The sequence below is a fragment of the Epinephelus moara genome, chromosome 22 (genome assembly GCF_006386435.1).
Source record: "Epinephelus moara isolate mb chromosome 22, YSFRI_EMoa_1.0, whole genome shotgun sequence".
NCBI classification, from domain to species: Eukaryota; Metazoa; Chordata; class Actinopteri; order Perciformes; family Serranidae; genus Epinephelus; species Epinephelus moara.
In genome coordinates this window covers 21,216,471-21,240,670 of record NC_065527.1, presented here as the reverse complement: position 1 = coordinate 21,240,670, position 24,200 = coordinate 21,216,471, and the positions used below count along the sequence as shown (strand labels likewise).

At 39.9% G+C, this 24,200-nt stretch overlaps 1 protein-coding gene across 3 annotated transcripts; it reads left to right on the top strand.

Moving 5' to 3' along the window:
• Nucleotides 1-916: 916 nt before the first annotated feature.
• recql4 (RecQ helicase-like 4) lies at nt 917-17,123 on the top strand. 3 transcript variants are annotated; one of them, XM_050033866.1, is made up of 28 exons: nt 917-1,510; nt 1,620-1,653; nt 1,794-1,891; nt 1,996-2,142; nt 2,234-2,382; nt 3,703-4,792; nt 4,876-4,958; nt 5,039-5,138; nt 5,815-5,980; nt 7,028-7,138; nt 7,300-7,467; nt 7,576-7,668; nt 7,756-7,892; nt 8,047-8,130; nt 8,743-8,931; nt 9,947-10,129; nt 10,295-10,496; nt 10,709-10,902; nt 11,016-11,099; nt 11,635-11,772; nt 11,870-11,986; nt 12,096-12,378; nt 12,672-12,801; nt 12,937-13,097; nt 13,227-13,404; nt 14,781-14,934; nt 15,318-15,426; nt 16,732-17,123. In XM_050033866.1, exons 1-28 carry the CDS (start codon nt 1,427-1,429, stop codon nt 16,851-16,853), a joined length of 4,788 nt encoding a protein of 1,595 aa, XP_049889823.1. In that variant the 5' UTR covers nt 917-1,426; the 3' UTR covers nt 16,854-17,123. The 3 variants fall into 3 exon arrangements, with proteins under 3 accessions (XP_049889823.1, XP_049889822.1, XP_049889821.1); XM_050033865.1 differs by having other exon boundaries at nt 1,794-1,909; nt 7,303-7,467; XM_050033864.1 differs by having other exon boundaries at nt 918-1,510; nt 1,794-1,909.
• The last annotated feature ends 7,077 nt before the right edge of the window (nt 17,124-24,200 follow it).

Genomic DNA, 24,200 nt, shown 5'->3' with positions numbered 1-24,200 from the left:
AGGTGAGATTATTTGTCTGTAAGCAACTATAGTCATAAGATCATTTTAGCTTCTGTGATGCTATTGGATTGATGAACATGGATGCATGTTAGCCCATGTAACATATGTTCATAGTGAAAACTTAAAATTTGTTTCATTTTGTTTTTCCTCATCAGCATAGCCAAAAAAGACCAAAACCTACATTGCAGCATTAACTCAGCAAATAAAGCTCACAGACACAAAACAATGTAATGTCACACTGTATGTTTATGACAATAATTTTTTATTCTGCAAAAGTTACTGATGTTGTGGTCCTGAAGGATTAATGGCATTTTGTTTGTTTTTCCCTAAGCTCAGTTCAAGAGGAGAGGAGAGGAGAGGAGTAGGGCTGCACAATATATAAATAGTGTTGTATTATGTTCTTCAGTACAACTTTTGACAGAAAATAAATATTTAAATCAAAAATAACCTTCTGACAGTGACTTCACACACATTTACATGAAAATCCACAAGAATAGCATTTTAAAGAGACAAACGAATCAATTACAGCGTGCACGCATACATTAAACCAGGTAAAAATTTTCACGCGCACACATCCCAGCCCCTGATGTTCTGTCCTTAGCCCCTGATATTTCCCAATCCTACAAACGCCCCTGATCAGCATCATTTTTTGTTGATTCTATTTTGTATTTGTTTGTATTGTTTAAATGTAGAGTAAAGATGCAATGTTTACTTCTGAAATGTAGTGCAGTAGAAGTAAAAATATAACAGAAAAAGGAAATGCTCAGGTAAAACATGGTATTTGAGCTGTGTAAACTGTGGAGTTGGTGACTTTTCTTCTGTGTCTGTCCCTTTAAGAAATGGCGGAAATGCATGGAGCCCAAAGGAAGTGTTGCCTGACAGGCTCGATCCCCCATCAAATGTAAACCTAAATCGTTTTATTAAATGTTCATGATGCTTACTTCTATTACGATACTATCTTTTAAAATTATATCTTCTTTATGTTCCCATCGCTAAAACACTTTTCCTCCTCGCTTAAGTCCGTTTTAAAACAGTAAGCTGTGTTTCGTGAGACTGACGGATAGTAGAAAGAACCTGGCAACACAAGCTGTCATTTCCCGGCGCGGGAAAATCGTAAACAACACAGCGTAAGAAAGCACTTTAACGCCGTTTTCTAATAGATGTGCACCAACTACGCATTCATATTTTCGTCTGTTTGAGAGCTCTGTTTTTTTTATTAGAGAAGAAGAAGCTTAAATAACGGTTACTATTAAAGTTATCGCTGCTAAATTCTGATAAACGCTGGCAATAATGTCGCGTCCATAACGTTAGCTAGCTAACTTACTGTGTTGCTGTAACGTTAGCTTTTGTCTGACAGGCGCTCTACTATAAATTATGTATGCACTAGATTAAAGTTAGTGAAATCTGCCCGGTAAGGTTTGTTACTATGGATCGATACAATGAGGTGAAACTTCAGCTGAAGAGCTGGGAGCAGAGTTTTGTCAAAGAGCACCAGAGGAAACCAAACAAGGTAATTTAAACGCTAAACACTGCCACTCACTGCTACTGACAGTGTTGCTCTCAGTTTCTTTCCCTTTCTTTCATATTAGTTGACTATTAAAATGCTCTTTCATTTCCAGGAGGACATTGATCAAGCTCCAGAGGAAACCAGGAGTGAGTATGATCCATAGCTTGCAACACAGACAAACAGAAGCCCTCTTTGACCCTTATATTGAGTCCATCTCTAGTTTAAATGGTATGTTTAGAGACAGTAGCACATATACTCAAATACTGAACTGTGTGTCTTATTCCAGAGCTGTATAAAGAGTATCGCAGTTTGAAACAAGCCAAAGAAAACAGCAGCAGTGATACAGCCAGTGGACATGCTGAACAGCCCAGATCTACAGCTGAGGTCTGCACAGGCCAGAAGGTACTCAAGAAAGTGTGTCTCTGACATGTAAGACAACTTGTCTCCTGTCATGTCTGTGACTGTCTGCTTGTCATTGATCTACAAAGGAGTCAGACTGTTGGGGTGCCCACCTGAACCGCAAATCACAGCCTGCACCTTTTCCCAGACTGACAACTGAGGAGAGAGACAATCTGAAGGCCTCTGCCCAATACTATGGTCTAAAGCTTAAAAGCAACCTGGCTACACTAAGTAAGGTGAGACAGAACTTTACACTTCCTTATTGTGCCAGTATAAAGCAACAGACTGGTCACAGTAACAAGGACTTGGTTGTTTTTGTTATCCCAGGAAAGACCTGTCTCACTGAAGAAATCAGTCCTTCCCGGTCGGATGCCTCTGAATTCTTTAAAAGATGGACAAACTGGACAGACTAACAGCCCTGTTGCTACTGCCAAGCCCACCTCCACTGACTCTGAATTAAGCCCTTTCACTCCAAGGTAATTATGGAAGTGTTGTGATGTTAACTTAGTATATGAAACGTCATAAAATATATTCAGTAGTCCTCTGTGACATCTTCATATTTCTTGCTTTGTTCGACCAACAGTCCAGAACCCAAAAATATCAAGTTTACAATGATACAGAACAGAGAAAAACAGAAAATCTTCAAATTGGTGATCTTATGTTGTATTTTTGTTTTGTATTTTTGCTTCACAAATGAATGAAATGTTGAATCAATCATCAAAAAAGTATCAATGTTATTTTTCTGTTGATTGATTAATCAGATAATCGTTTCAGCATTACTTGTAATATATAGTACACCAAGATTTTTACTACTTTAAATTTTTCAAGTGAAGCTTAGATACTCTGTCTTTGTTTTGATTTGCTTTTTATAGTAACTCTGTTATTAGTATTTGTACAGTCTGCAGTTATTACGTTTTAAACAGCAACCACTGTCATGAAACTAAAGCAACCCTTAGCAATTTAGAAAATTAAGTGCTCAATATTGTCTTCCAATCTTTTTTTCATGATTAAAAGACATTAAAAGTAATAACCCTGCTAATTACCTCATATTTAATTATATTTCATGCTCTATATCAACACTGCCAATAGTTGTGCTGCTGCCATCTCATCGCTTCATATGGTGTTGATATGAATTAGAAATGCTTGACATCGTGTATAGCAAATGACTAATCAAAACCATAGTATGTTTTGTTTTACATTAGAAGGAAAGTACAACTAAATTCATCCACAGCTGAACAGAAGTCACAAGTCTCCGTCTTTCAGAACACTGGGCACCAAAAAATTGTAGTATAATCAACAGGACACTGTTTATATGTGAAGTGATTTTGGGGACACAACACTTTATAAGAGTGAAGTTACTGAATGTTTTTGTGGTACGCTTTTTGGTGTTGCATTTTGTAGATGCCCTTGTGCACTCGTCTCACAGTTGGCTAAACTTGGCTGCGCACACACACACACACACACACACACACACACACACACACACACACATACACTTTTGATGACGTGTTTAAACTGTGTATGAGTTATTGATCTGAGAAGCTGGAATCTTTGAATATCTTTCCAGCTTCACAAACTGGTTTAGGTGGGGAGCTGATGTCCCCTCCAAAATCTGCGTACCTGTGTAACACCAAAATCGGCTTGGTATCTTTTAGATGTACAGAGTACTGGACTGTTCTGGCCTACTTTCACTCCTGCAGGGTAGCCATGTGAACACTTTGTTTGAATAGGATGACCATTAATAGCCCACACATGTTTTCTGAGACCTTTCCCTGTAATTGTGTCTTCCTTTACAGAAGATTTAAGACTTGTGTGGGGTCTGTGGCTTCAAAGACAATCCAACCAGTGGAGCCTGAAGAGCCATTTGAACCATTCAAATCCATCGGAGAGTCTTGCGAAGAACCTCCGAGGGCTGCCAGTAGTTATAGTTGTAATACGATTAGTAGTAGTAAGAGTAGTACTAGTAAAGTTATAAGTTCACAAAATCCAAATGTCTCTAGTTCAGCTCCCTCTCCAGCCAGATCGTCTTCATTGTTGTCGTCGTTATCTTCTCCATGTAGAACAGGAGGTGTAGAAGCCACAGGGAAGTTAAATGAAAGTAAAGTACCTTCAGGAGACAAAAAAGAAAATGTTGAAACTTTAGGAACTCCACATAAGATTACTAGTGATGCAGGTATTGGAACTCCAGTTAGCTTGAGAGGAAGCCCTCAGGTTGTTGGAGGTTTCAGAGGAGGATTGGGAGGTAGAGGCGTTGGAGGAAAACCATCTCCTGCCAGCAGACTGAGTTCTGTTGACAAGAAGTGGCTGGAGAGGTGTCAGGTGTTTGGAGAGATGGAGGCTGAGGTGAAGCCTGGAGCAGGCAACCAGGAGGTAGTACTGGATAAAAAAGGAGAGGGAGATGAAAGAGTTGAAAAGGAAAAAATACAAACAGAGGGAGAAGGAAGAGATACCATAGACTTGGGAAAAGATGAAGCGTCCAAGAGCGTTGCTAGTGACAAAATAGTCAGTGATAACGGACTGAAACCTGCTCTACAACACGATGGGAAAAGCAGGGGAGGAGGGGAAGAAAAGGCGAAAAGGAAGCGAGGTGAGGAGATGGAAAGAGCACTGACACCGCCTCCAATGTCAGAGGACGACAATGAGATCAGTCACAAATCTACAAAGAAGAGAGGGAGGAAAAGGCAGAGAGAGGGAGAGAACATGGAGGGAGAACCCACAGAGGAGGGAGGAGTAAAGAAGAGGCGTAGAAATAACAAAAAGAAAGAGGAGAGCTCTGATGTAAACCCCAGCCCAGCTCAAGAAGGAGGGAAGAAAAGGAGAGCCAAGAAAAAGGCAGATGAAGATGGAGAGGCAGAAGAGGAGAAAGAAACCAAGGAACCAAAAAAGGTAAATCATTTAATTTGTATTCATCTCCACATACTGTATGTTTTGTGTGCAAATGAGTTAAATACAGTGTTTCTCCTGTCCAGGTTCCTCAGGAGAACTTGTTGGGAGAAATAGACGAGGATATTGGAGCCAGGAGAATGTATTGCATGCAGCCCGTCAAAGCAAAGTAAGACTGAACATGTCCTGCTGCAAAAAGACTTCTTTATTTGAATTCTGTGTACAAATAATTCTTTTTCATTATTTCAGAGGCATGAAGAGCGCAGAGGGTAACTTTGTGAAGATAAATCTGAAGAAGAAATCTCACGTCAAAGGATACGCACTCAGAGGTGCTGGGCTACGCAAACAGGTATGTTCTTTGTATGTGTGAATTTAAGAGAAGTTGCCTTTTATTCAAAACATTAAAGGTAAAACTGAACCTCCTGCCTGTTTACTTAAGCCGGTTTCCCACTGCACAAGCAAACCACCAACTCCTGCTAACATCTGGCTTATGTATTTAATGGGAAAGGTTACAATCTGCATTCACTCCCGCATCAAACGACTCTGCAGTAGTCATAGGTATTTATCAGCTCCAGCTTCAGTCGCCATTAATGGATATGCAACACCCATGGTAGACGAAAAATGTTTAACTGCACCCAGAGTCCATCTGGAGCCACAACACACACCCTACAACTTGCGCCCACCACCAGTACAAGACAAACCCACCAACATGACGGTTATTTGAACCCTGCTTCAATATGATGTTGTAAATATGAGACCAAACTTAGCAATAATCCACTTTAAAATGTATTATACTTGAACATGTGACGTAACCCTTACTCATACCCTCACCTAAACTGCCTCTCTTTCAACCTAGCACTTCATAGCTAGATAAATGCTAACTTAGCACTAGTATGATTCCTTTGTCCTGGAAATCTAAACCATACATTCAGTTTCACATGACTTATTAAACTATCATAATGTATCCAAAGTTACAAAAATGTGTGTTTCAGTGTTGTCATAAATCTACTGTGTGTGTTTCTTAGATGTACATGCAGAAGTTCCAGCTGAAAGGCGAACGTTTTGGTGGAGGTGGTGGATTTTTTGGCAGAGGAAGGAGGGGTGGATTCAGAGGGGGGTTCAATCGGCAGGGTGACACCTGCTACAAGTGTGGAGGGACCGGACACTGGGCCATGGACTGCAAGGGACGAGGTAATACAAAGTGACCTTATGCATTTATTTTGCTCCTGCGATTAAAAAATAATGAGACTGACTCAAACCAGCGTCAGTAAGGTATCACGTTTCACTGAAATATATTTGCTCATTACTGAGGCTTTGACCTGTCTGTGGATAGTTATTCATCTCCTCAATTAATGTAATCTTTTTGTGGTGTTCATGGTGGTGTGAGGTATTCAATGCATAAAAATAACAATAAAATAAAAGTACAGAACAACACAATTAATAATACAAGGCTCCATGATACAATATTATCACAATACTTCAGTCATGATATGATATTATTGTGATTTTTGTTTTACAATAGTATTTTCAATAACATGTGATTTATTACTTTTTTCAACTGCAGATTATGTCTCAGAAGGAAAATTTTGTCAACATCTTTTTTTATCCAGTAAGATATTGTTAACAGTCTGTTCATCAATCAGTTCAAAACAATTGATTTTATTTTTCTAGTATGGTACTGAAAGTTTCATTTGTATTTGCGATATTAACAATTCATGTCCAAAAAAATTGGTACTTGGCATGCATGTATCGATACAATATTTCCATGCAAAATATTGCAGTTTTCTTCCATATCAATGGTAAACACAATAAGTGCAGGAAGTTTGTGTAAAATGAGCGATTTGGATACATTTTGATCGGATTATTTCCCAGAGATAAGTTTTCCTGCTTCTTTTTAACAAAGTCATTGTACTAGTAGCTCTTTGGTTGGTTTAACTGCTAACTTCACTAATGCAGGATGAGGCTGTTTAGGGATTGAACTTTCTTAGAACTTAGTTTTCTTCACAGAAATTACTGAGATTCTGAGATATAAGTCTTCTATATTTTTCAAAAAGTGTTCTTAGACTACACAAGAAAGCCTTGCAACCTCCCATGAGGCTTTGGCGACCCCTAGTGGGGTGTTTGACTCCCAGGTTGGAAACTTGTTAACTAAATCATACAAGTAACATGAGATCATTGAATGCTCATAGCTGCAGTAGTATAAGTATGATCATTCTCATGAACAGCTCTGTTTCGCAGCCCCTCCCCCTCCTGTTCCTGAGGAAACACCTGCTGAGGAGGAGCCCTTTGAACTGCCCACACTGGAGGAGGTTGCCAGGGCAACAGGGACACTACATCCTGAGACACTGGGTACGCATGTTGAACTTAGGGCTGGGACATATGCCATAAATACAACTTTGCAGATCTCAGTGTTAGAAAGAACAAAAACCAAAAAGCATTTGTTGCAGTATCGCAGGTGTTTTTGGGTTTGTCGTGTGTGTTAAAATTTTGGATGTGTTTGTTTGCTCCAGCAGCATCTCCCAGCATCACAGAGGAGCAGCCGTCCCAAGAAAAGGAGGTGGACAGTAACCGTAAAGACGAGGTGTTGCTGAATGTGATTCGTCCCGACTACGAGCGCCCCGCTCCTCCACCACCAATGGAGCCACTCTATCAGCTCAGAGATGATGGGAAAGTCCAGGGTAAACTCACTGTGTTTCTTATAATTAAGTACAACAGAATAAAAATAGGCATCATGTATATTTGCTTTAAACTTTACGTTTTGTTTGTGGAATTGTGCGTCTGTTTAGAAACACCTGCTGATGTGTATGCAGCTCTGAAAGAACTCGGCTATCAGTCATTTAGACCAGGACAAGAGGAAGCCATCATGAGGATCCTGTCAGGTATGAACAGTACACACATGTGAGAACACACATACACAAATCTGTGCATCTATAATTTGTGTCTGTTTCTCTCATGTCTTCCTCCAGGTCTCTCCACCCTCGTAGTGTTGTCAACAGGGATGGGTAAATCGCTGTGCTATCAGCTCCCAGCCTACCTGTACACTAAGCGATCAAAAAGCATCACTTTGGTCATTTCACCTCTCGTCTCGCTCATGGATGACCAGGTATTAACCCGCTCTCACACACACACACAACAGAAAGACAACACATAAAGATATAAGCCAACATTTTTGTAATCGTAGCTGAAGGGCACAAAGCAAATGTGCCTTCTCACTTTGAAAACAGTTTGTTGTCTCGTGGGTGTTTGTGTGTGTGTAGCTGTCTGGCCTGCCAGCCAATCTGAAGGCAGCCTGTATCCACTCCAACATGACGATGAAACAGAGGGAAGCTGCAATAGAGAAGGTAACAAACACAATACGAGTCTCCATGGTAAAGAGTGGCGAGCATAAATCAGTTTCACTTTCAGTTCAGTCCCCCATCAGACAGGGCTGTCTGTGAAACACTGAGCATATGACTGGATATATTAGACGTGGATTATACTACATGAGTTGTGTGCGAGTTCGTAAACAGATGTTTTGGCATAAGTTTGCTGTTGTAAAACGTGGACCTTTCTGACCTATAGTCATCAAGAATTTTCTCCATATCTGAATTACCTGTTCACTATGGAGACATGCAAGAAAAGCATTTTTTTTTTAACAAATTCAACGAAACACAGGATGAAAACTTTATATGCAAATAGTCATTTTGTAGGTGAAGTATTTCTTTAAACCCCAACATCTTTCCCAAAGGGTAAAAAAGACTCTTCTCCCCCACATTGTGTTTTTTGGATTTAATGTTAAAATCACATAATATTCCCAAAAATAACACTTAGTCTTGTACAATTCTTTGTCTGTCCTGTATAGATGTATGTTGATAGTTCAGTCATGCAGTTTAAACCAAAGAGAAATCTTAAACTATTGTATGTTCAGTACTATTTCAAGCCTATAGTGTGTGCCCTGCTTCCTGTTTCTCCAGGTGAAGTCGGGCCAGGTGTGTGTCTTGCTCCTCTCTCCAGAGGCTCTGGTTGGTGGAGGTGGTTCAGGCTCAGGGTGTCTGCCCTCTGCTCAGGAGCTCCCTCCTGTGGCCTTCGCCTGTATAGACGAAGCTCACTGTGTCTCAGAGTGGTCACACAACTTCAGGCCCTGCTACCTGAGACTCTGTAAGGTGGGTTAATGATGGTGTGTTTGTAAACTCCATGCACAGATATTTATTTTGATAATATTTAACGTTATAATAGTAATACTACAGTTGTTTGAAAATTACATGGTCAGCAAACAAGCCAACAATAACTATGGTGCAGATAGTTCAGGAAGACGTGAACAACCCAATTTCAGCACATTTAAAACCACCACACTTACAGCATGTGAGCATTTATTAAAGTTTTAAAGAGTATTGAGTATGAAAAAGCCATTGCAACCGATTTCTACAGATGTGTCTCAGTACTGACATTGTGGTTGCTCAGATCGCATTTCAAAGTGTCTTTGAAAACAACACACAATAATGTCTAATCTTGAGTGACAGAAGTGCTGAGCATTATCCATGCTGCTACTAGTAGCGTGCTATGGAAGACGAGACCATGGACAGACGCCAGAATAAATTGTCTGCTGGCACTTTTGGAGGAGGCTTCTGTACAGGCTCCTGTGTTGGAATGCTGTGTCACCTCCATAACTATGTAGTAAGATGTCGTTTACCAAAGCAACCCATGCAGATAGGTTAGTGATGTCTGGACACACAAATCCAATATGATGACTTGCAAATAACAGTGTGGGCAGTCTGTCTTATAATCTGATTTGCCTGCAGTCTGATCCTCAAGCCTACCCACACTAAAGGTGACCGGGCTTTTGCCATCAAGGCCCCGAGGCTCTGGAATTCTCTTCCTGAGGAGATTAGGTGTACTAGCACATTACATTACAGCCATAGAGACGCCAGTTGTCTCTTACACGAGATTTAAAAGTTTGAAAACAATATTAGAGATTAAGAAAGATTTTTTTTTATTCACAGATCAGGCTAATCCGCAGTGCCTGGTAGGTTTCTGAACAGTGAGGTTTCTCCTAAAGATGGCTACAATCCTGAGCACCAGTGTGTTTATCAGCAGCCAATCACACACTCAAACATCCTTGTATTTACTAGCATTTGCTGCAACAGTCACAAAAACAAAACAATGTATGTGTGTTTGTAGGTACTACGAGAGCGCTTGGGAGTGCAGTGCTTGCTGGGACTCACTGCTACAGCCACACTGTCCACTGCTCTGGACATCGCACGACATCTGGACATCACCGACCAAGACGGCATTGCTGTCCGATCTGCAGCGGTGCCTCCTAACCTGCATCTGTCTGTGTCCATGGATAGAGAGAAGGATCAGGTGTGATGAGTAGCATGTTTCTCTGTGTCCCTTAGCAATGCAGGACAAAGTTGAAATTATGCAGGGTGTAAGTGTTCCTAGTCAGCGGAGGAAAGTATTTTACACCGCCCACCTCTTGTGTCCTCTTAATATTTCTCTCTGTCTCTCCTGGGTCCGTCTTTTTAGGCTTTAGTGTCTTTGTTAAAAGGTGATCGTTTTGGTTGTCTGGACTCAATCATCGTCTACTGCACCAGAAGAGAGGAGACAACTCGTGTGGCGGCGCTGCTCAGGACCTGCCTGCAGGGTGTGCTGGTGAAAGAAAACAAACACACCAACAGCAACAATCAGACTCCACACAACCCTATGGGACAGAAAAAGAAAGAGCTGGGTAAGAGTGGAATAATTCATTATTTTTGATTGATTAAAAACTTGTTTATTTTCACTGAGTTGGAAGAACAGAGACGTGAACGTGAAAAATGTAAAATGACTACATCAGGCATGCCAGGTTTAAGACTAGAACCATTTCCTTTTCACCTTCTCTCTCTTTGGCTCAGTGTGTCTGTCTGCTGTTTTCACACTACCCTATATTTCTATGTTTAGCGAGGAAGAAGATTCGTAAACCACTGAAATGGCAGGCGGAGTCATACCATGCCGGCTTGTCAGCATCAGAGCGCCGTCGTGTCCAGAACAACTTCATGTGTGGGGAGCTCAGAATCGTGGTGGCGACTGTGGCGTTTGGCATGGGTCTCGATAAATCTGACGTCCGTGGTATCATCCACTACAACATGCCAAAGGTGGGTGGCGGTCTGATTTATCTAAAGCAGGAGCTCCTCAAACTTTGTTATTGCATTGTAGTCTTACTTTTATGTTTTGCTTGTGTTTTTTTTTGTTTTTTGTTTTTTTCCAGAGCTTTGAGAGCTACGTTCAGGAGATTGGAAGGGCTGGAAGAGATGGAGAACCAGCACACTGTCACCTCTTTCTAGACCCTGAGGTAAGATTCTGATGGAGGTATCTGTCCATTTTAGGAAGTAAGTTAGCTCATTCTCCGTATTTCTGGGCTGGCAGCCTAAATCACTACATTTAGTCATATCTGGAGTTTCAGTGACGTAAAGCAGGCATGGCAAAACTTTATGTCAAACACTAAATGAATTAATTGGATTTTTAAAAAGTAGCTAATTGGTATGTGTTTTGTCAGCTGTAATTCACAAAGGTTTTTGTCTGTTATTTACTGTGTATCATATCTTTTTTCCCCTGTAATGCCTGAATTTGTCACAATAACAGCAATACAATAAGGGGAGTAAATCACAAGTTTCATCGTGCTATGATATAATATTGATTATTTGAACAGCGATACCATATTTGCTGATATCAAGATACGATTTCGATTCGATTAAATTCAGGGGCCTGGATGAGTATTCTCGACTCGATTCTCAACTGTTTCTGTCTTCCTGTGTGGCTTTCTGGTGGTCTTCTTGGTGCTTCCAACTACAGTACAAAGTAATATATAGCTGTGTCTTTGTGTGCAGGGTGGGGACCTCCATGAGCTCCGTCGTCATATCTATGCGGACACAGTGGACTATTACACAGTAAAGAAACTGGTCCAGAAGGTTTTCCCACCATGCAAATGTAGACAGATTCACCAGAAACAACAAGAACTTGTAAAGGTAACCGTGTGTGTTTGTGGTCTTAATGCTGTTACAATAAATAAATAAATAGCTTTGAGAATATCCTACTAATACAAAAACACTAAAACCTGTAAAGGACATTGACGATTCGGAGCTGCTGGAAATGATGGATGTGTGTGATGAGGAGAACCTGAATCCTTCCACTCAGCAGGAAAACGTACATGCACACACACAAGTAACATCTACTGTGCAGGTAAATAAAAGGGGTAATGGTCTTTGTAATCTTTCTTCTCTACTCTTTCACCCAATGAAAAAATTAAGTTGGACCAATTGATGATGTGTGACCTTGTTTTCACTGCAAGGAGTCGTCACATGCTGATGAAGCTGAACAACCCCTCCAAGACGATGGAGATAAAGGAAAGGATAAGAAGAAGGAGGAGGAGAAGGAAGAGGAGCAGGTGGTTAAACACGAGGAAGCCGACGGTTCGATGAAACACAAAGATGTAGAGGCGAAAGGAGACGGTGATTGGCTAAGGGACCAGGAGGAAGAGAGCAGTGCTTGGCCCAGTGAGCGAGTGTGTCACACGCACGAGAGAGCGATTCCCATCCAAGAAACTGTCGAGGCTCTGGACATCACAGAAGAAGGTAAGTGGAAATACAAACAAGGGTGTGTACATGCGTGTTCATTGAATCAAAACAAAGATAGATGTGTTGACAGACAGACTGTAGAGCGTAAAGAGAAATCATTCCAAAGAAAGAAAACAAAAATATGGGTCCAGCCAACATGTTTAACTTTACAGTACGATCAGAATAAAGTCAAATTTAGAGGCTGCTCCAAATGCACAATAAAAAAACAATGATAGGAGAAACACCAGAAAAAAAACAAGCAAAATGTTTAATTGTTGAAATTTTTCTGTCTGTCTTTGCGTGTATTTCAGGTGTGGAAACGCTGCTCTGCTATCTGGAGCTGCACCCCCAGCGCTTTGTTGAACTCCTGCACCCGACGCTGTCTGTGTGCAAAGTCAGCTGCTATAGTGGACCGAGACAGCTCCAGAAACTCACCAAAATGTATGAAACATCTGTCATTCTGTAGGATAGACTCATGTTTACACAGAGATATGGACAAGTTCAGCAATGTTTTCATAGATATTTGAAATGTCGAACATACACTGCGCACATTTAATCAGTTGTTTTATTTTATAGTTGCCCTCCAGTTGCTGTGGTGTTAGCCAGGAGGCGGATGGCAGGTGAACGGGTGGAGACGTGTGATCAGCTGGAGTTTGATGTTGTGGAGGTTGCGGACACTATGGGATGGCAGCTTCCTCTTGTGAAGAGAGGACTCAGACAGCTGCAGTGGAGCACTGGTATGTGTACACACCAGGGATCAGTGTTTTTCTTTTCAGGGCCAATTCTGATACCAATGGTTTTAAAAAAAACACCTTCTTTGCTTGTATTGCAGCCTGTCTTCACTGGTATAAATATTTGTTTTTCAGTTGGGGGACGTAGCGGTGTCCACGTTGAATTCTCCTCCATATCTTTCTACTTCCGTTCCTTTGGCGACCTCAGCGATGAGGAGATGGACAGAGTTTGTCAGTTCCTCCATAATCGAGTGCAGAACCAAGAGAGAACACAGCTGTACCAGCTGACTGCCTGCTTTAAGGCCTTCAAAAGGTGCGCACACACACACCCACACATAATAAAGCATTTTTACCCTCCAGGTAAATGTATTTTGAAAACTGACAAATGTTTTTTTTGTCACAGCCTTAAAATGTATTTGTAGACTGCTGAATAGGGCTGATATTTTTTTCCATATTGATCAAAGTCAGTATTTATCAGTACATATTGAATTTAATGATGCTGCCAGTTTGAAGAGTATCCTGATACTGACTGAGGCCTGAAGTAACCAGGTGGTTCCTTAGGGTTCAGAGAATTGTGTAAAACAAACCTGTTGTGGATTGCGAGAAGCCAGCCAAAGAGTGGCCAAAGACGTCACATTTTTGAAATCAGTTCAAGATAATTTTGTCGCCCAGCCCTAAGCTGACAAATAAATTGTTATCCGTCTTCCTTGTAGGATTATTTGCCTTTGACTGGTTGCAACAATACCAACAAATACCGGAATAAATGACAATAAAAAATGACAATAAAATAAAATAAAAAAAATTAAAATCCTGGTGACTGACGTGGTTCTGTAAAGCCAATCTGTCATGATGAATACATGTTATTTGTTACTGGAGGATTGCAAATAGCTAATACTTGTTTATAAAGGTTGTTATGAAATATTGTCAATCACCATACCTGTATCCGGTAAAATCGTCCACTCCTTTAAACTTTTTAAAAGCCAGTAGAGAAAATAGAGTCCTGCAAAATGTCTGTTAAGGGAACTACGCAGATTTTCAAACTTTGCACTGTACATGTTATTCCTATGGTCTGAGACAGTCCAAAAACATTAGTAAGCATGAACGACTCTCCCAAATCCAACAGCCACAGTGCTAAAGCTCAAATTTGTGATGTTGTCAATTATAAAGTCTGAAGCAGCTCCCTAGAAGTAAATTGTGAAAGATGTTACAGATAACACAGAGAGCACCCAGGGGAATGTTTGGGTACATTTTCAGTTTCAGAACTGAGAACACTTCAATAGAGTAAAACTCATTTGGGTATAAAAAAGAAAACAAACGTAATGTTGGTTCAGAAAATCAGTGTACCATTCACTGACTATGAAGCAGCTCCAGACTTTATACCCTAGGCATCATAAATTTGAGACCTACTTCTCCAGTTTCTGACTTAGAGAGAGAGTAGCTCATGCTCAAACATATTTATAGAATTTACTTAGGCCATGGAAGTAACATATTAGAATTCTTAATTTGTGTGTTGTTCCCCTTTAAGCACTCAACAGTCAAAGAATCAGTTCTATAAAATGGTAATTTTGCTTCTCCTAATTTGGCGTCTGCTCCTTGTGCAACTGTTTGCGTGTGTTGTCCTCTGTCTGTCTATATGCTTGTCTACTTTACATTGTGTCTGTGTGTAACTGTGTGTACATTATGTCGCAGTGTTGCATTCCAGAGTGCATTATCCTGTCTCGATGATCTGGATGAGAGTCGCAGTTTGCAGCTGAAAGACCTTCTCTCTGAATACTTTGACAAGAGGCGAGACCGAGGCCACACACTCGTGCCACTAGACATTGAGGAGCTCGACAAATATAAGGTAAAACACAAGGGCCCTCTTTTATCAGTCCATCTATCAAACCAGTGCAGAGCCAAGCAAATCATCTTATGATAGGGTTTGTGTGTGATTCATGAAACGTTCTTATTTCGCCAGTGACCGCGTTGGAATGATCAGACGTTGATAAATGTGGCGGCTGAAAACAGTCGTCATTTATATATTCTGCCCCCATATACTCTTTGCTTAGAGGCCTCGCCCTTAGTGTGTACAACATGGAGAGACATAATGAAATTAATGCTGACGCCCAGTTTTCTGTCGTACTTTTGTTTCATAAATGAGCGCTGAGGTGTGGACATCAGGAGTCATCAGCCGAGTTTGTGTCTGGATATTGTCGTTAACTTGTGGGTGTGTTTGTGTGTTTGCAGTTGTTAGACTGGGAGAATCAGATCAGAGCTGACATCAGAAGTTTTCTTTCTAACCGAAGTGACGAGAAGTTTTCTGGAAGAGCTGTTGCAAGAATCTTGCACGGCATAGGTGAGCACACACACGCTTCTGATGAAGCCCCTGAAAAACACACAAGTATATTAGTTAGATGATCACAGATGCCACTACAAAGGTTTAACTTTCCTACAGCATGTGACCAATAAATAGCTTTATTCTAATGACACAAGTCTACTTTAATAATTCACTGCCTCCACTACAAAGTTATCCAGTGGAAATGACCAAAAGGACTCTTAACCTCTAGAGGGAGTCATAGGATCAGTGGATATAATGTCAGCTTGGTAGTGTTTAACCTCACTACAGCTGGGCTCAAATAGCAGGATATAAAAAACATCCTGTTCAGTTTTGAAAATCATCTCAGTTTACATACATGACAAAATTACACATTTAACTTTGATCCCAAGCACCAAAAAAATCACCTGGTCTTCTTTCAAACTGTCTCAACTCTCCTCTGTTAATATGGTTATGATGTCGTCTTCTCTGATGTTCAGTTATCTTGTACAAGTGTGGTCACATCTTCACAAACTTTTATCTCAGCTGTCAAGTAAATCTGAAGCTCACTCCAACTCTGTTTTCATTATTTCAAAAGTTTTGTCTCTTCTTATTCTTATGTTGTCTGTCATTGGATGTGTCCAGATATTTGCAAATTAAAAACAAGTTTGAAGTTACCCTGGTGGCCCCAGTGAGTCTGCCAGCAGTTTGCAAGTGTCCTAATTTAATCTGTGTCTGAAGAGATATCTAAAATCTAATTAACAGCACTAACCGAAGCCCTGAACCAGATTTCTCTGCCATTCAGCAGACGCAAATCATGTGTCTCTGTCTTGATACCACAGACAATGTTGGCTATCAGTTCAGAACTTTATTGATTTATCGTAGACCACTGCACAAAACACCCACAAATGCCTGTTAACATCTGGCTTTAAGATTACAAACACCATTCCCACCCGAGTCAAATGTCTCTGCAGTAGTTATGGGTATTTATCAACTCCAGCTCTAATTGGCATTGACGGAAACGCAACACCTGTATGACAACGCTAATTTTAGCCCCTTAACCGGCAAGATGCAATGACGCGCCACCACAAAATACTGTCCGTCTCAGCCCAAGCGGCACTCAGACGTCGCTCCAAATTAGTCTGATCCGAATTTTAAAGAGAGACTGAATAAGTAAATGATATATAAAGATAAGTAACCACTGTAAAGTTTTCACAGGGCTTCAGACAGCTACATTAGGACGTCAATAAACTGGCATTAAGTGCATAAATTCACCAGCCTTGGATCAGCATATGTGCTTGATTTATGGACTTGCATATACTAAAAGGGAAATCTAATCTGTTTCAGGAAGTCCTTGTTATCCTGCTCAAACGTACGGCAGGGACAGACGCTACTGGAGGAAGTACATCCAGTTTGACTTCAACCAGCTCATCAAACTGGCCACTCAGGAAATCATTCGCTTCAAGTGAGCGGCCGAATGTGCGTGCACATCCAGCGGCCTTGACGTACACAGGTCTGCACCTTTCACTGACACTCATACTCCTGAGGTGTGGTTGTGATGGATTTGGCCAAAAACACATACGTTTGTTTCTCGTATCACTTTTATTCCATCATGTTGAATTATTTAATCTACAATGTTTTCTATAATGTAAAGTTTTTTTATATACATGTTCATAGTATAAATATACGTTTTTGTTTGTAGACTGTAATTAAAAATAAAATGTTTCTATTTTTCTAGCTTGATCTTGCATTGATATTTATTTAAAATACGTCCCCTGGGAACGAGATGATTTGTGTCGCGTAGATGAAAAGCTCTTATCTTGTTTTAGTGGGTTTGGTCAGTACATGGAGTAAGACCTCAGAGGAAATAAAAGTCCTGACCTAGAAGTGAACTGATATGAGGAAGTAAAAATAGAAGAGTACTGCATCTTCCTACACTTTATTATTCCATAGTAGCTATGTCACTGTTTACCCATAAACGTGAAACACTTGTACTTATGAAAGCAAACATTATATTGTATTGAGTGGAACAGGCCAAAGCTTCTGTTAGATAAGCCTGTGATAAATCTCATATTATGGCTTGTCTCTCAGATATTAAATGCCGGATGTCACAAAACTTCCTCCAGCTCAGTGAGTCCAAATCTGAGGTCCTTTTTTTGAACATTCTGCTCGCAATTTTGGTGTCATCTTTGACTCTGAGCTCTGAGGTTGTGCAATGCAATCCAATGCTTTTCATCAAATTAGAAATATTGCGCAAGTAAAACCTTCTCTATCGTAAGTGGGTCTTGAAAAAGTCATTCATGCTTTTATTTTGTCACGTCTGGCTTACTTCAGGGCTCAGCCAAACTTTTACCTAAATCAAAGAGACAAGACCATATAACTCCCACCCTTGCAATGCTGCACTGGCTACCTGTTAAGTAGGTTTTTTTAAATAAAGTTTTAATTTCTTGTTTCTCCAATCCAAAAAATTTGGATTGTTATTTAATCATTTTAAAAATGTTGATACACGGGTCCAAAATCAAAGTTTTGTTTATCTCTGTGTACAGTGTCTGACATTTGGTTACTGCTTCTAATAAGGCTTGTGAGCCAACGTGTTCCAGTTGAAATTTCAAAGAAGGAAGACCTGGAAAGTATCATTCACAATTGTCAGTGATCAAGTTTCTTAGTAGCTGCCAGTTAGTGTGGAAGAAAAACAGACAAAAATGCCTGAGTTTGATGACAAGCACCCAGAGTCAGCTGACAGAGTTTCGCTTAACCTCTTGAATAGTAAGCAATACCTGTTAAGGAAGGGAGGGGACTGTCTCCAAAGCTGCTGGATCCCGGCAGATATTTAGTTCAACATTTGTCCAGTTACCACTGGTAAACAACAGCAGTGGCTAACATCCAACACTGTCCCAACAAACTCTTGCCAGCACTGAAAATGCTTGACTGTCATTAAAGTAATGAATAACCTTTAAGTAACATGTGATGCCCTGTTATTATGTGTATGGAGCGGATGGACTTTCACCAACCATCCCAGGTGTGGTGCTCACACTCCCGCAGCAGTAGTCTCTTAGCAGAGGTGAAGGGACAAGGGGGGACTTGAGAGAAACTGAGAGCAGGGGAATGCATGAGAATAACGTTACTATGGGCTGGTACCAGAAATTAGAGGTGAAAAAATAAAATTGTAGCCTTTTTACATAAAACAACATTGTATTTTCTTCCCTGCCATTTAAATCAATGGCCTTTCTCCCTCCCAAATATGATGAGACATAAAAACCAATAAGGGTGGAACCTTATTTGCCATGGCACATTGTTATCCAAAGCTAGCTAGCCATATCCTAACATTACCATATGTTAGATTATGTTACATGAATCTTGAAACACCACTGCACCAAGTAACCTAAATCTAAAGCTCAAGTGTAGCTACATTTTGCAAAAACAAATTCAGTCAGTGCCACAAATAGATTGAGCTCTTGACATGACTGTGTTTGTCTATCCAGTCAGCCATTTAAAATGCAGGTTTTCCAACTTGTGCTGCGAGCAGAAGTGGTTTGGGTGACGTGAATGCAGTCAAACACAAACACATAGTGGCTGATCTCAGGAGAAGAAAAACAGTTCTCTTAAAGACTTCTGACCTGGGACACGTTGAATATTAAAGGTCCAATGTGTAGGATTTAGTCGGACATATTGTCAGATATGGATTAATAGTATAATAAGTATGTTTTCTTTAGTGTATTATGACCTGAAAATAAGAATTGGCATGTTTTCGTTAGCTTAGAGTGAGCCAGTTAAATCGACATAGAAAGTGGGTTTTCATTTATGGAGATGGCTATGTTGCATTGCCATGTTCCTACAGTAGCCCAGAACGGACAGACGAACAGTTGCTCCAGATAGGGCCAGCGTAGTAAGATGTTTCACTGAATATTTAATGAATTAACTTGCCTTTATCTGTGTTTTGTTCTGTATCTAACACTGCTGTAATGGCCACCACCCCACCTTCTTATCTATGTTGTGAGTTAGTGAGTGTGTGTGTGTGTGTGTGTGTGTGTGTGTGTGTGAGATGGTAGCCCCTTTCATCAGTATCATACAGTAATCATTTGTTATAAAGGTACGTGGCTCTTCCTTTTACCCATCTTTCTTTAACTTTCTTTGGTGTATATGTTAAACTGATTTTACCCAACTTAGTCATATTTACAGTTTACACATGAAGAAGAAAGTTTTGTTTTTTATCCTCCGTAAAAGGTGATAATGACAATGGCAGTTCAGTTCACTCTGTAAATGTTCAAACAAGTAAGTTTACCGTGTGGCATTGGTGTGATGTAAGGTCAGGTTAGTGACAATGATTAATGTGAAATCAACAGCCACTCCCAAGGAATGTTTCTTAAGTAACAGACATATGGAGGTGGGTCTGTTGACGCAGAGTTACTTATCTTTCCCGTCAACTCATCACAGCAGATATTTATACTTGAAGTAAAACACTGGTGTTATTGATAGCATTAACAATGGCTCTACTTTATTCAGATGTCAAGTCATGACACTGAGCCAGCACACATAATACCCTGGAACTGAATGTAATTGGACTTTGGCCATTACTAACTTAGTTTTATTAGTCACATCTTAAACATGACAATGTGTCCTCGTGTCATGTGATACAGGGGGATTAACTTAATCATATAAGATTAAAACAAGGGTAGAAATCTGGGCTGTACTCATGCGCTGCTGTGATTTGAGCTAAATGCTAGTTAAGTGTGTTAGCATGTTAATGTTTGCTACTTGGCAGCGAAGACAAACCACAGCTGAGGATGATGGGAATGTTATTGGTTTTGCAGAGTCATAAAAAAAGCACGGGACAAAATAAAACTTTAACTTGCTGGTAGTGCGACAGGAAAAAGTCACATTCTTGATGGTGACCTCAGATACAGACATCTAAATCTAGAATATGACCAGTATAACCAGTCACATGCTGTTGTCTTGCTCCCCTCCCTCCACAGCTGAACATTCAAACACTTGAACTCTGATGTCAACTATTCATCTTCCCAGCAGTCACTCACAGAAACACTCACTTTAATGCAGATTTCTTCGTCATTGCAAAATAAACCTTGTGTAATTGTAAAATTACCCATCCAGCTTTCCACAGTTACAGCACACAGTCAAGAAGTCTCTGTCTTCCCCTTGTATTTTCATTGTCTCTCTTAAATCTGCAGGTGTCCACCAGCGTGATAATCAAGTTTTTTTTATTGAGGAAGTAAGTGACATTATTCCTGGAGCTCATAAAAAAACTTTGAAAACAAGTTGTAATTTCAAAATTATGGATTGTTTTTATTGACTTTAGGGAAATCACCGCGATCCCCAACAGGATAAGCGGTTACAGAAAATGAATAAATGAATAAAATTGTGTATTATTATTGTAAGGTTCAGACGAGAGGTTGATCATATATTTGCATACATATTTACGTGTTAAACACTGTCATCATTGACTTTAATAATCTGCTGAATCTACCTCTGTGGTTTTCCTCACATTTTCCTGTTGGCAGTGTAGTGTTCTTTTGGTGGTTTTGTGCATTAGGAGAGTTTTATTCCCCAGCTGTGGCTATCGTCACTTTTGTGCTACCTGGACTTTCTTTTCACTCCTTGAGAATAGCTGATGAACTGAAAACTCTTACTCGTTTGGAGATGTTAAGAATTTTTGCATTCTTTTGTCATGCTTTTTGTGACCTCTGACCCTGACATTTTTTCCCTTTACGTTGTGGTGGTGAAAGCGAAACTGTGCATGAGCTGCAGTCTGCATCCACACAACAGAGGTCAGTGGATGTTACAATGGCTGGTGCTGCTTCTTTAGCCCCCATCGTCTCTCCAGTGCCCTGAGAATTGATCTTCCACCTGTTTTTAAAGGGGATGGAAGTCTTTCACAAGATGGCCTATAAGTTTTGAAGTGGCAGTGCGGGCTATGATTTCATCCAAGGCATATTTGTACAGCTGATGCTGTGAAGCTCCAACCATTCATATGTTTTTGTTTTGCTCTGTGGTACTATTTATCAGCATAAGGCTTGTCCGCCGATAATAAGCTCCACCATTACCAGCAGAATCATTAATGTAATGAACACATTAAGGCATCGATAATTATACTCTCGTACTCGTACTCGTACTCGTCGTCCTCCGCTTATCCGGGTCCAGGTTGTGGGGGCAGCAGCCTCAGCAAAGAGGCCCAGACAGTCCTTTCCCCAGCCACTCAATAATTATAATTCAATAATATAATCGTGGTATATATCATTCTGAAATTGGCCATCCTGTATAATGAGAACTTATAAGTATATTTTGATGCTAATACTTTTGTACTTATACTGGTGTATGATTTTGAATGCAGGATCTTTACTTGCAGTAGAGTATTTATCAACCTCCAAGGCTGAAAATGAAGCGACCATGGAAGTGCCAAAAACCACAGTTTTTTTAACAGCTGCTTGAGGCTTCCTCCGGAAGCCAGTCAATCCCCATAGACCCGTATGTTAAAATGCCCAACTTTACAGCAGAAATAAAGATGTTTACAGCCTGGTACAAAAATGGTTTTGGTCTCTACAGCTAATTTTTCAATGACAACAGTACAGGGGTGAATTTCTATATAACTCACCCATTTACCCTCTTGCTCTAATATGGTCACTTATGGCTCCAACAAACCAAAATGACGAACTCAAACCGGAGTCTACAAACCAATGGGTGACATCATGTCAACTACCTCCATTATCTTTAAAGTCTATGGTATTTATACACTGTGGTAAAAGATCTGAGTACTTCTCCCATCACTGCAGGTAATGCTCGTGGTTACACATACAACATATTGTATAAGTACATATTATGTCTTTGTGTGATAAGTTCTGAGCAGCCTCTGTTGCTGACAAAATGTAACCTGTAAATAGAGATTAGACAAGGCAGATAAAGAGAAAGTCCAGTTTCCATTACACCTCTCACTTTATTCATACAAAGATTAGAAATCCAACAGATGTAATAAATGTACAGTATCTGTGATCAAATGCAAACAGAAGGAATATAGATTAAACCCACTGCTAAAAAGTCACTTTTAGCACCTGCTGTCATTCCCAAATTGACAGGTCTCACAGAAATGAGTAAATAATGGGTTTGAAAGAGTTTTAATTTTCCAAACAAGGCAGAATATAAAACATAATGTGTGCCATACTGTATATACCAAAATATATTAACATTTTTATACATTTACCTTCATCATAATTGGTAAGTTGGGTTTTATAGTTTAGCAAATACTATAAAGTCAAACTCTACAGCTTTTTCTCTTAAAAATGTATATATTTGTGTACGTTTCTCATCAACAGACACTTTGAATAAAAACAAAAAGTAACTGTACAAAGTTGTATTCCATTTAATACTTGTGAATCTAGTGGGAAATTCAAGAGCAAAACAACGTGTATTCTGAATTTTAAAGTCATTTTCATGCGTATGAATAAAAAAAAAAAATATGAACTGACATTTTTACTGCCAGAAACAATAACCAATCTCAGCTTTAAAAGCATAATGAAGGTAAATTAACTAATATTTTTAACAAGATATTATTCATACATTTGTTTTATTTTAAAAAACACAGATATTTACACTGAGATTCCAGTTTAACAGGTACTCCTAGCTAAATCCAATGGAGATCACCCTATCCTGAAGTCCTGTAATGAATCCTACCGTTTATAAAACTTACATTCAGTTTTTGTTGAGACTGTAGAAAAGTATTTTTTCAACACCCTGCTTGGTGTGTTAGTGATTTCGAAGGTGTTTCTAATATTTTGCCCACCACCATGGGTGTACCTATAAGATGGCAACCAACCGTCTTGATTAAATTATACAGGGTCCACAGTCTAACAACTAGTCAGTTGTTTCATAGAAAACTGACAGCCCTGGGGCATCGGTAGCGTAGTGGATGGTCAGTCCCCACTCTCTCTCTGTCTCCCCATTTCACTCTCTGTCCTGTCATTAAAGGCAAAAAGCCTACAAAAATAATCTTAAAAAAAAAAGAAAACTGACGACCCGTCTGTGGGTCTTCTTGAGGTTTTATTCTGTGATTATGATATGTAAACAACTGCTGTATTTGCTGGCATTTAAATGGTTTACTCATACGACCTATTCTTTGAAAACTACACTCCTTGTGGTTCCATTGATGTGATGTAGGCCATTTTAAGATTCAACCACCACAGCAGGTTTAATAAACACTTCTGTCAGACAAAAAACAAACAGTTATCACTCACCTATAAGCATTATGTTAATCCACAGATTGATATTATCCTAATAAAACAGCCCTCATACAGTTCTCACACAGTCCCAAAGGCCCAGATGATCTAAATCCAGCAAAAATATTTAGTCCAAACATTATTACATCTATAAATATCCACAAACTGGCATTGCATTGCTTTAAACTTCCATATTTCTCTACATATTATCCATAATTTCGTCCTTTCGCATGTAAATATTTAGACTGCTTTCTGTCAAAATGGAGGCGAACTCCTGACCTTTTCATTGACACCTCACTTGAGCCAACAGGAGCTTTCAATGCTGTTGCTCAGGCCTTGTTAGCCAGTGAGGGCCTGTATTGAAGGAAGGTGCATCACTCACATTTCTGGGGCTTACAGTCAATCAGTAGCCAGTGATTGATTGACCAAATGGCTTATTGGTATTGTAGTCAATGACACTCTGAACTTCCACAGGAGGTTTGAAGTCCTCACAGGGACCATAGACTGTTATCAGTGTACAGAAATGATAAATACCTGCTCTTATCTTGTCCTAAGGGAAAAAAGTCTTTCTCATCAATTCAGGTTCACTAAACT

What these genes read in the sequence shown, in the direction of transcription:
- recql4 (XM_050033864.1), top strand. Translation starts at nt 1,427, where the DNA reads ATGGATCGATACAATGAGGTGAAACTTCAGCTGAAGAGCTGGGAGCAG. An exon ending in TTAAGCCCTTTCACTCCAAG is followed by an intron (nt 2,383 to 3,702) that starts GTAATTATGGAA and finishes CTTCCTTTACAG; the next exon opens with AAGATTTAAGACTTGTGTGG. An exon ending in TCTGGACATCACAGAAGAAG is followed by an intron (nt 12,379 to 12,671) that starts GTAAGTGGAAAT and finishes CGTGTATTTCAG; the next exon opens with GTGTGGAAACGCTGCTCTGC.